Here is a 12,051-nt window from a genome sequence, read left to right on the forward strand (position 1 = left end):
CATCGAGAGGGAGTGTTCCATAGCGGTTAGAGTGTCAAACTGGTGCTATGAAACCCAGATGCAGTTTCCTGCCCTCAAAAGCGACCTGTGCAACTCTGAACCAGGTTCTCCATATCCTACTTCACAGTTTCATTAGGTGGATTTTTATCTTAGCAGGCGATTTTTTAATCCCCCTTCCGTGAACACCGGATGGTATGTATGTCTTCCCCCATTTTATCCTCAGATAGGGAGAAGTGGGCCAATGAGTTTCATGGCAGGTCGGGGGTTTGACCTTAATCTGATGCACCTACAGCAGGGGTAGTCAACCTGTGGTCCTCCAGATGTTCATGGACTACAATTCCTACAGCAGGGGTAGTCAACCTGTGGTCCTCCAGATGTTCATGGACTACAATTCCTACAGCAGGGGTAGTCAACCTGTGGTCCTCCAGATGTTCATGGACTACAATTCCTATAGCAGGGGTAGTCAACCTGTGGTCCTCCAGATGTTCATGGACTACAATTCCTACAGCAGGGGTAGTCAACCTGTGGTCCTCCAGATGTTCATGGACTACAATTCCTATAGCAGGGGTAGTCAACCTGTGGTCCTCCAGATGTTCATGGACTACAATTCCTACAGCAGGGGTAGTCAACCTGTGGTCCTCCAGATGTTCATGGACTACAATTCCTATAGCAGGGGTAGTCAACCTGTGGTCCTCCAGATGTTCATGGACTACAATTCCTACAGCAGGGGTAGTCAACCTGTGGTCCTCCAGATGTTCATGGACTACAATTCCTACAGCAGGGGTAGTCAACCTGTGGTCCTCCAGATGTTCATGGACTACAATTCCTACAGCAGGGGTAGTCAACCTGTGGTCCTCCAGATGTTCATGGACTACAATTCCTACAGCAGGGGTAGTCAACATGTGGTCCTCCAGATGTTCATGGACTACAATTCCTATAGCGAGGGTAGTCAACCTGTGGTCCTCCAGATGTTCATGGACTACAATTCCTATAGTGGGGGTAGTCAACCTGTGGTCCTCCAGATGTTCATGGACTACAATTCCTACAGCAGGGTCAGTCAACCTGTGGTCCTCCAGATGTTCATGGACTACAATTCCCATGAGCCCCTGCCAGCAAACGCTGGCAGGGGCTCATGGGAACTGTAGTCCATGAACATCTGGAGGACCACAGGTGAGGATCCCTGAGCTACAGTGCATAAGATGCAGGATGAATGAGAAGATGAAGGATGGGACAAAAAAGGTGATAGAAAATGAACAACCAAACTCTAGAACAGGGATCCCCAGCCAGGGTCCAAGAGAACTCTGGGATTACACGAGAGCCCCCCAGGGGTTGCATGGGCTTTCCCAGATGTTTGGGTGGCCAGTGACATGACTAGGCTGGACAGGAGATCCCTAGATCAGCCCAGTAGACCAGCCCTGTGAAGACTAGTTGGAGTGGGAGCAGAAGATGCGGGCACTAGGCAGCGCCTACAAGTGGCCATGCAGGTCGGATTCTAGGAGTGCTGGACGTCTCTGTGGAAAATACTCTAACTGACCAACTTGGGGACAGCCGAAACACGAGTGAGAAGTGGATGACTCCTCCAGGAGTTAGGTGAATTTGCGCCAATGGCAGGCCACTGGGCAGAGACTTAGGATGATCTGGATTTGAGTAAAGCTTTTGATAAGGTTCCAAATGATGTTCTTGTGGACAAGCTGGTGAAATGCGGTATGGATCCTAATTCTGTCAGGTGGATCGATAACTCGTTGACAGATTGTACCCAAAGGGTACTTGTTAATGGTTCAGCATCTTCTTGGAGAAGAGTGACGAGTGGAGTACCCCAAGGATCTGTCCTGGGGCCTGTGTTGTTCAACATATTTATAATTATTTGGATGAGGGATTAGAGGGGATTCTTATTAAATGTGCAGACGATACTAAACTGGGAGGGGTAGCAGACACAACAGAATCAGAATCCAGGATCTTGATAAGCTCAAGAAGTTGGCTAAACTGAGTAAAATGAAAAGTTCTGCATTTAGCTAGAAAAAAACAGACACCAATATAAGATGGGCGAGACTTGTCTTGGCAGTAGCATGTGCAAAAAGGATCTAGGAGTCTTAGTAGACCCTACATTGAACATGAGTCAGCAGTGTGACTCAGTGGCTGAAAAGGCAAATGGGATTTGGGGCTGTATCAAATGGAGTATCGTGTCCAGATTCCGGGAGGTGATGGTGCCGCTTTACTCTGCTCTGGTTCAGCCACACTTGGAGTATTGTGTTTTTTGGGTAACACAGTTGAAGATGGATGTAGACAAACATGAATGTGTCCAAGGGTGGATAACAAAGATGGTGAGGGGTTTGGAGACCAAGACATATGAAGAAAGGTTGGGGGAGCTTGGTCTGTTTAGCCTGGAGAGGAGACGACTGAGAGGGGATCTGATCACCACCTTCAAGCATTTAAAAGGCTGCCACGTAGAGGATGGAGAAGAGTTGTTCTCTCTTGTCCCAGAGGGACAGACCAGAACAAATGGGATGAAATTAATTCAAAAGAAATTGCATCTAAACATCTGGAAGAAGTTCCTGACAGAGCGGTTTCTCAATCATAGAATCATAGAATCAAAGAATCATAGAGTTGGAAGGAGCCATACAGGCCATCTAGTTCAACCCCCTGCTCAATGCAGGATCAGCCCAGAGCATCCTAAAGCATCCAAGAAAAGTATGTATCCAACCTTTGCTTGAAGACTGCCAGTGAGGGGGAGCTCACCACCTCCTTAGGCAGCCTATTCCACTGCTGAACTAATGGAACAGGCTTCCTCGGGAGGTGGTGGGTTTTCCATCTTTGGAAATGTTTAAGCAGAGGCTGGAGAGCCATCTGACAGAGAGGCTGATCCTGTGAAGGCAAAGGGGTGGCAGGTTACAGTAGATGAGCGATTGGGATGTGAGTGTCCTGCATAGTGTGTAGGGGTTTGGGCTAGACCCAGGAGGTCCCTTCCAACTCCATTTTGGCTGCTGAGCATCTCAGCCTCTCAGAGGATCCAAATTGGGATGGCATTCTGTGACAATGGTGAAGAAGAAGCAGCAATCTTGGTATATTTGTATGTGCAGCTCAATATTCTTTCTCCGTGCAGCATATTCTTGAAGCACTCGTGTGTATTCCTTAAGCACTATACAGAGAGAAACTTGACACAATCTTTTTCACAGTGCCATGATGGTGTCACAGAGGTGACACAAATGAAGGAGAGAAGCTCAAAGCCATAGCAAACGGCACGTTCAGAGCACTGTACAAAATTCAGAAAGTTTATTTCTTAAAAAATAAGAGTGTGAGAGGCTTCCTAATGCATCTTTCCCCCTTTTGGAAGCCTGATCATGTAGTTCAAAACGCCACAATCTGGGGAGAAATTTGGATGGGGTGAGTTTTGAAAACACCTCTAGTTAATAACAACATTTCTCTCTTGGCTTCCTCCTCTTCTCTCTTTCCTTTAAAGTGAGTCACCATTATGGATATGGGCTCTTAGATGCCGGAGACCTGGTTGACCTGGCCAACAAGTGGACACCAACTCGGCCCCAGCAAAAGTGTTCTGTCAACGTTCTCCACAAGCCGCTGTAAGGCACGAGCGCAAAGCTCCATCTCAGTTTCTTGGTTGGGAGACTTGGGGCAGGCAAAAATAACTCCGTTTTCACATCATATCTAATTACCGCTTGGGACTTCCTGCCACCTATAGCCACTAGATAGACCTTGGCAAATGTTCCAGCCATATATGATGCCAGAACATGTATGACGCATCTTGTGAATATCATTAATTTTTTTTTAGTGGGTTGTGGGCAGAGGAGGGGGAGCTGTGAATTTTGTAGTGTATTTGTAAACCAGGGTTGTGGTTTTAACTAGATAAACACACACACGTACTGATCGGAAGAGTACTTGTCTTCCTGCTGGGAATCTGTCATGGCACAGGGGTGCTGGATGAAGATAAGGAATGTTGTACTGGTTAAAAGCTGAAAGCTCATGCTATAATCCCGGCTCCCTCTTCCATGTAGTAGGCATCTGCAAAATAAAACAAAATAAAATAATAATAAAATAGGGCCGTTTCAGAATCCAAAGCATCCTTGCATGGCTTGGATTCGACCCAATCAATTTGGCACCATTTAAAGTCAATGGTAAATTTTCCATTTCTGTCCATTCTGTGTATGTGTGTGTGTGTGTGGGGGGGGGATGAGGGCATTGAGGTAGAATGTAGCTGTGGGAGCCTCTCCTCAAAAGGATCCCTGTGCTTAAAGCAGGAGCAAGCTTGATGGCAGAGCGAAGGTGATGGCCGATGGCAGCTGGACTGCTGGTTTCTGAGACCTTTAACTTGTCACTGGCTCTCTTGGCAGGACGATCGGCTCAAAACTGTCCGTCTCCATCAACGCCTCCGCCTGCCGCGGGGGAAAAGCTGACATCCTCTCTCTGGAGCACGTCCAGGTGCAGCTTTCGCTGAGCTACAGCCGGAGAGGAGATTTAGTCATTTCGCTGACCAGCCCAATGGGAACCAAATCTACCCTCGTTGCTGTCAGGTGAGTTAGAGCCTGGGTGAGAGGGTAGATAGTGTTGGACCGGGGCTCAGGAGATCTGGCTTCAGCTGTCTTCTTGACGGTAATAGCTAAATGGGTGGCCACTCTCGCTCTCAGCCTTGCCTGCCATGCAGGGTTGTTGTGAGGGTAAAGTAGTCGAAGACCCTTGTGTCTGCAGCTATCTTGAAATTATTAGATCTTTTTTGCATTCTCATTTTCCTCATCTGTATGTTCCTGTTGCTTTTTTTTTGGGGGGGGGGGTTGTTCTGTATGTGTTTTGCTCCCTCTAGTGGTTGATTAGATGCCCAGTATAAAAACCTGCTGGTTAAATTAGCAGAGAGGTTATGTAATATTGTATTGACCACTAGAGGGAGAAGAATGCATGCAGAACATGGAAACAGCAACAAGAACAGACAAATGAGGAAAATTAGAATGTAGAAAAGCCCTAGATTTGGTTCTTATATGCTGCTTTTCTCTACCCAAAGGAGTCTCAAAGCAGCTTACAGTCGCCTTCCCTTTCCTCTCCCCACAACAGACACCCTGTGAGGGAGGGGAGGCTGAGAGAGCCCTGATATCCCTGCTTGATCAGAACAGCTTTATCAGGGCTGTGACTAGCCCAAGGTCACCCAGCTGGCTGCATGTGAGGGAGCGCAGAATCAAACCTGGCTCACCGGATTAGAGGTCTGCACTGCTAACCACTACACCAAGCTGGCTCTCACACCACTTAGAGCACGGATTCCCAACCAGGGGTCTGTGGACTCCTGGAGATCTGTGGGAGTTTTGAAGGGGGTATACAGGAGCTCTGAAGTGGTGTGGTATGGGGGGGGTCTGAGCTGTCTTGTCAGATCCTACTCATCTTTCCGGCCTACATGAGGCAGAACCACCATAGTAGTAGCAAAGGGGGGGAGCAAAAGGAAGGCTAAAGGTATGAGTAGTGATGTCACTTCCTGGGGCATAGCATGGGGTGTGGCCAGTTTCCAGGGTTCCTTGAAGTCTGAAAAATTATTTGAGGGACTCCTCCATGGTCAAAAGGTTGAAAAAGGCTACTTTAGAGGAATGACTGGATCAAAACTCAATGGATAAATATTTCTGTCCAGGAGATGCAAAACCAACATAGGCAATTCTGCACTTCCCTGGTAATGTTCCAGACTTGTGTGTGTGTGTGTGTGTGTGTGTGCGCGCGCGCGTGCGTGCGTGCACACTGGGCCCCATTTCCCCGCCCTTTCAGTTTAATGAGGGGTGTTTTTAAAATTAACAGAACTGGAGCATGATTGTTTCTGCAGTCAGTTTTATCTTTTCCTTTGTCAGATCTAGCAATTCACACAAGCACTGAAAGCACAAGTGCACATCAGTAAAACGTGGCTGTAAAACAATAAAAATCTGATCGTTCTCCTCCCTCCCTCCCATGTTAAGACAGGAGGTCATGTGAAAGCCCTGAAAGTGTGAGAAGCTTTGCATGTAATAGATTGTACGCATTTTTTTAAAGTTAAAATCTTAATATTCCTCATGGCTCTGTGTTTGGTTCATGCCTTAGTGTAGTGGCTAAGAGCAGCAGCCTCTAATCTGGAGAGCTGGGTGTGATTCCCCACTCCTCCACGTGCAGCCAGCTATGTGACCTTGGGCTAGTCATGGTCCTGTTAGAGCTCTTCTTGCAGAACAGCTGTCTCCAAGCTCTCAGCCTTATTTCCATGGGAGAGGAAAGGAAGGTGATTGTAAGCTGCTTTGAGACTCCTTTGGACCGTAAAAAGTGGGGTATAAAACCTACTTCTTTGTCCCCTAGGCCTTATGATACTAGTCGTGATGGGTACAAGGACTGGTCTTTTATGTCCACACACTACTGGGATGAAGACCCACATGGCATCTGGACCCTTCTGCTGGAGAACAAAGGAGATGCATACAACACAGGTAAACTGGCCATCTTCCCCCAACACAGGTAAGAGCTGTAATGCTTTATCTGTACTGCTCAATACCTTTTCCTTCCCTTTTTTTTAAACAAAGGAGATGTCACAGAACTTAACCCCTTCTCACCACCCCTGATATTGCTGGGGTGGGAGAATCTGCACAGGAACCCAGAGCTAGTAGCGCAGTGTGCTCGCACCACACTCTGATAAACACATGGAAACCAAAATAGAACTGTGAAGGATTCCCAGTGTATTGTTTCCACTTTGTAAACAAGGCCCTAGTGGTTTGGATCTTCAAAATCCAAGGAGAAATTTGGAGGCTGAGGATTTCAGATGCACATTACTGCAGAGCACAGTCTGGTCTTTCTGCCACTCATGTTTCCATCTTCTTCTGCACCCCTCCAAGGCGTCCTCACCCACTTGGTGTTGAAGCTGTATGGTACAGATGAGGACATGCTAGCGAGAACGGCAGCCGCTTTGGTGGTGAGTGAGTGCGTCAGACGAGACGCTGACGGGACATGCCAGGGTGAGTCCTTTGGGGCATCTCCATCCTGTTTCTCCTTACCAGCAAACAACCTTTATTGGGGAGCTTGGCTAAGGAACCTCCTTGCCGCCGTGCGAATCTCTGATCGCTTCCAATAACCAGACTTCCATTTAGGAAAAGAAACTGGGTTATTGAAGAAGGATGATGAGCTCATCAGGGGGTCCTTGCTAAAACTGGGGATCTTAGGTAAATTCCCCCTTATGTACCCAGAGTGCACAGCCCCACCCAGCACCAGGATAGGATAAAACCAACTAGCACTTCAACGAGGGGCTTCTCTAAGAAGTGAGTGATACTGACATAGCAAGGGTGTGCAGTAATACAAAAAAGCCAGCTTGGTGCAGTGGTTAGTAGTGCGGAATTCTAATCTGGGGAGCCGGGTTTGATTCTTCACTCCCCCACATGCAGCCAGCTGGGTGACCTTGGGCTTGCCACAGCACTGATAAAGCTGTTCTGACTGAGCAGTGATATCAGGGCTCTCTCGGCCTCACCTCCCTCCCAGGGTGTCTGTTGTGGGGAGAGGAAAGGGAAGGCGACTGTAAGCTGCTTTGAGACTCCTTTGGGTAGAGAAAAGCAGCATATAAGAACCAACTCTTCTTCTTCTTCTTCTTCAGTAATATCAGGGCTCTCTCAGCCTCCCCTCCCTCACAGGGTGTTTGTTGTGGGAGAGGAAAGGGAAGGTGACTGTAAGCCACTTTGAGACTCCTTTTCCCAGTCTGGCACTCTTCAACAATGTTTGCACATTGACAAATCGCCATATATCATTGACAAATCACCATTGGGAACTGAAAGTCAAATTTACAAAACCCAGAGTGAGAAGTGAAATCGCCGATGCGAAATCTAAAAAGAAATCCAGTAGGGAACAATAAAATCACAGCCCCCTGTGATAGTTGTGAAAGCAGATTTCTTTATTTTAAACTATAAACCTTTCCCCTCAGTGACCAGGTGTTCTGAAGGTAAGAGTGTGTAGGAATGGGTTCACTGGTGTGATTTAAGTTTTGTGGTGTGCAGAGATCACCTGGACGGTAATTCTATGTGAACAACACAAAGATTTATCTACACAGGATGGTTTCGAGGAATAGATCAGCAGCACAGGTCTCCCGGCAGACAAAGGAGAAACCTGGTTGGGAAACATTAATTTAAACTAGCCATGGTTTCAGAGAGTGGCTTGAATATTCCCGAATGCTTTCAGGCCTAAATGCCAGAGCAAGAGTCCTGCAGCACCTTGAAAACTAACAAAACTTGTGGCAGGGGAGGAGCTTTCCTGACTCACTGCTCACTTCTCAGATACAGTCCGGTGGCACCGTAAAGACTAACAAAATCTCTGGCAGAGCATGAGGTTTTGTGAGCTTTCTGAAGTAGTGAGCAGTGACTCATGTTTAGCTCACCCCCTGCCACAAATTTTGTTCGTCTTTACGATACCACTGGACTCTTGCGCTTTTCTGCTGGTACAGAGGTATTGGAAGAGGTGAGCCGTAGCTCACAGAGCCTCCTGTCCTGCCACAAATTTGGTAGTCTTCCAGGTGCTCCTGGACTCTTCTCCTGCTACAGGAGAGTCTAGGACTTTAGTCTCTGTCAGAAGCAGAGCCAAACAACTCTGCCACACTACCAAGCAGCACTACCCTCCTCTCTTTCTCTTGAGCCAGCCCTGAGCATTCCCTGCCCCCTCTCAGAGGCAGAACCAAACAGGCTCTGCACTGCCCTTCAGGCAGACCTGAACAAAACTCTGGCTGTGTTTCCCTCCAGCATGGCATCCTCCTTCCTGAAAGGTGATTGGATGCCAGAGCAGCACTCCCAAAGGCTTACACACACACACACACATACTTATAAAAAGCCACTGTGTAATCTTTTGCAAAAGCGAGGAAGAACTCTAGTCGGGAATGTGGCATTCCTGAGACGCCTCGACCTTTCTTTTCCCAGAATGCACCAGCCCATTCTACGCTTTCCACCACCTGTGCCTCTCCTACTGCCCGCCCAGGTATTACAACCACTCTCGTCGTTCCCGTGACCCCAGCGGCACTTCCCGCACAGTCCAGGCGTGTGCGGCCTGCCACTTCTCCTGCTACACGTGCCAGGGAAGCACGGCCAGCAACTGCACCGCCTGCCCACCCTTCAGCACCTACGACGAGCTCGCCCACTCCTGCTCCCAGCTCCTTCGCACCTACCTGCCCCGTGGCGGGAACCTCTTCCAAGGCCCCCGGCGCCTTCCGCTCCTGACTGCGGTGATCCTGCTGGGTGTGAGCCCTGCTCTCATGGGCATCGTCTTCCTGGCGTACCGCTGCTTGCACCTCGTGGGCCCCGGGCAGAAGAAGCCGGACCCAGCTCTTGAATCAGAGGCGGCCATCTTGGAACTGGTCCATTGCAAGCGGGTCGGCTCGGAGGAGCAGACAACGGAACTGGGGCAGAAGCTTCTCCCATGAAGCGGCGGCCTGCTCTTCGGGAAGTGCCCCAGTGCCCTTGGAGTCCTTATTTTAATCTCTCTAAGTTAATGCTGCGTCGCCTGAATGCAATAAACCTCTGGCTACGGCCAGTCTCGCTTCTAGTCGCGTGTCCCCTTGCCATTCAAGCTGTTTGTTTGAGCCAAGGCTAATAGACACAGGGAATTTCAACACGTCTGCGTCTCTCGCACAGGGCTGCACGGTATTTTGTACACCTACATCATGCCTACCTCATGATGGGGGCTTAATTCACTCTTTGGGAGTCATTTCCAGGACCCACAGCCCTCCGCATAGAACTGCTGACCCATTGTTTACAGAACAAGAAGTACATTCCTTCCTCTGGGACCTAGATGCCGGCCCACTTAATACAAACGTCCTTCCTAATCTCACACAATTCACGGAGTAATTTTCAAAAGGCAGTGGGCAGAGACAGGCCCTCCCTCTTTAGGGGATCCAACATGCAATATCATAGATGCTTTTCCAGTAGGTGCTCAATCAATAAGAAGGTTATAATCATTTCTTTAAATATCCCTCCATCAGTTGAGTGGGGGTTGGGTGGGAGGGAGGGGCTGTCCTTCTTGGAGTAAGTGGGGTGGTGTTGTCTGGGTGATGACCCTTCCCAGGACATGTCACTTCCAGGGGTGTGGCAGGGAGGTGTGGCCACCTGCCATCACTTCATGGTTTCAGGGGCTGCTCCACAGTGAAAAGATTGAGAAAGGCTGTCCTGAAGCCAAATTTTCCGTCAACGTCAGCTATGCAGCTTGTGGAAAGTGACTCAAGTCCCAAAGGAAGATGGATGCAGGGGGGAGATGTTTGGTCACGCAAAACTCACAACCTGAGAGTCAACACTTGACAGCCCAGGATCGAAGCGCCTCCTCCATCTTTAACACTTTTTGCTCCCTTTTATAAAATGGAAACGGCCTCCTGGGCGGAGACTGTCCGGGGCCCTCTCCGTTCAGTGCATCCCTCCTGATTGGCCAGCGACCACCCGGCCTGCCCTCCGCAAGGCCAGTAGCCGCCATTTGGCCACTGGACATCGCCGGAGACAGAGGCCAGAGTCAGGGGCACTGGTCTGGAGAGTGGGGGCCTGAGGGGCCTGCCTGCTGCTGCCCACAACGCCAGAAAACCTTTGCTGCTTGGCAGTGGGCAATGAGGCAATGACTGCGACTCTGGGTCGGGGGCCGCTTGCTGCCCCTCACAGCTCTCAGCCCCACTTCTAGGGTGTCTGTTATGGGGAGAGGGAGAAAAGGCAATTTTAACCTGCTTAGAGACAACTGAGGCCTGCTGGGTGACTGTGGGACATCCCAGTTCTCTCAGACCTCTAAGCCCCACTTCACTCACAGGTGAATGTTATGGGGAAAGGAAGGGAAGGCAATTTTAAACTCCTTAGAGACACCTGAGGCCTGCTGGGTGACTGTGGGCCATTCCAGTTTGCTCAAGCTCTCAGCCCCAGTTCTCTCATAGGGAGTCTGTTATGGGGAGAGGAAGAAAAGGTGATTCTAAACTTAGACACCTGAGGACTGCTTGGTGACTGTGGGCCATTCCTGGTTCTCTCAGAGCTCTCACAGCCCCACATCCCTCACAGGTTGTCTATTGTGGGGAGATAAAGGGAAAATGTGTTTGTAAACTGCTTTGTGATTCCTTTTGGTAGTAAACAGCAGTGTACAAAAATCCATCTTCTAAGAGGCAACAGTGAAAGAAGCATGTGGCCACATAACATTGCATCAACAGTAAGAAAATGAAGACAGAAGGAGTAGGGCCACAGAACTGGGAGGAATTGGTTGCCATGGAATCTCCCCCTAAGAGGAGTCTCCAGTCTGATTTTCCCTTCACATATCTGAAGACCTGGCTCTTGAAAGCTCATCTGTAACCACTATGCCACAATTCCCAAAGGTCAGTCCTCTCCCACAGTCAATGAACATTCCACACCACAGGTTCTTGACACCCATATCTCCACACCCATGCCCTCATTTGCCACCACGCCACCACAACCCCCCCCCACCCACAATGCACATATTCAGCCCCATGCCCTTACAGACTGGACAACTCCTCCCCTTCCTCTTCCCACTGCCAAGCTCTCTCTATCTTCATCACTCTCTTCCCTCTTTCTTTGCTATCCCCCCCCCCACTAGCTCTGTTGTATCAGCTACAACGGGCTTTAATTCTAGTATGACAACATAATGTTAACGCTTGCAGTTAACGAGTTGTGAAATCAAGGTTAAACACAAGGGTCCTCCCCAACGACAAACGAAACCTGATTATTCATGTTGGGATGCAGAATACATACCCCACAGTTCCCCAGAGACAACTGAAAAGTGCTGAGCTCACAGACGGCCTTCCAGCTAAGCAGCATTGGCTCCGGCACAGCACAGTCATGATCAGACACAAGCCATGCATGCTGAAAGGGCCTGAGTGTGAAAATAACCATGGCAGGGAGCTCATGGGAATTGTAGTCCATGGACATCTGGAGGACCACAGGTTGACTACCCCTGCTTTAAATAACTTGATGGCGTGGCGGCCATTGGCAACCTGCTCTCCAGCCTCTGTTCTGAAGCCTCACCTGTGCACACGTAGATGTTGGTGGGGCAATGGCTTGGAAATATAGACAACAGAGCTAAGGGAAGGGCCTTACAATTCCACAGTCTTTGATC

The 12,051-nt window shown here is 49.1% G+C and overlaps 1 protein-coding gene across 3 annotated transcripts in view; it reads left to right on the plus strand.

Annotated features, from left to right (window-relative positions):
- The window catches only part of LOC143834850 (proprotein convertase subtilisin/kexin type 4-like), a 30,458-nt gene extending 20,954 nt beyond the window's left edge, over positions 1 to 9,504 (plus strand). For 2 of the 3 annotated variants that reach the window (XM_077331705.1, XM_077331707.1), the window contains exons 11-15: positions 3,458 to 3,575; positions 4,344 to 4,523; positions 6,301 to 6,425; positions 6,828 to 6,947; positions 8,883 to 9,504. In XM_077331705.1, the coding sequence (XP_077187820.1) occupies positions 3,458 to 3,575; positions 4,344 to 4,523; positions 6,301 to 6,425; positions 6,828 to 6,947; positions 8,883 to 9,382 (1,043 nt within the window). In that variant the 3' untranslated portion in view covers positions 9,383 to 9,504. Of the gene's footprint in view, positions 1 to 3,457; positions 3,576 to 4,343; positions 4,524 to 6,300; positions 6,454 to 6,827; positions 6,948 to 8,882 lie in introns of all 3 variants that reach the window. The other variant, XR_013229912.1, reaches the window with a different exon arrangement.
- The last annotated feature ends 2,547 nt before the right edge of the window (positions 9,505 to 12,051 follow it).

The sequence above is a fragment of the Paroedura picta genome, chromosome 4 (genome assembly GCF_049243985.1).
Source record: "Paroedura picta isolate Pp20150507F chromosome 4, Ppicta_v3.0, whole genome shotgun sequence".
NCBI classification, from domain to species: Eukaryota; Metazoa; Chordata; class Lepidosauria; order Squamata; family Gekkonidae; genus Paroedura; species Paroedura picta.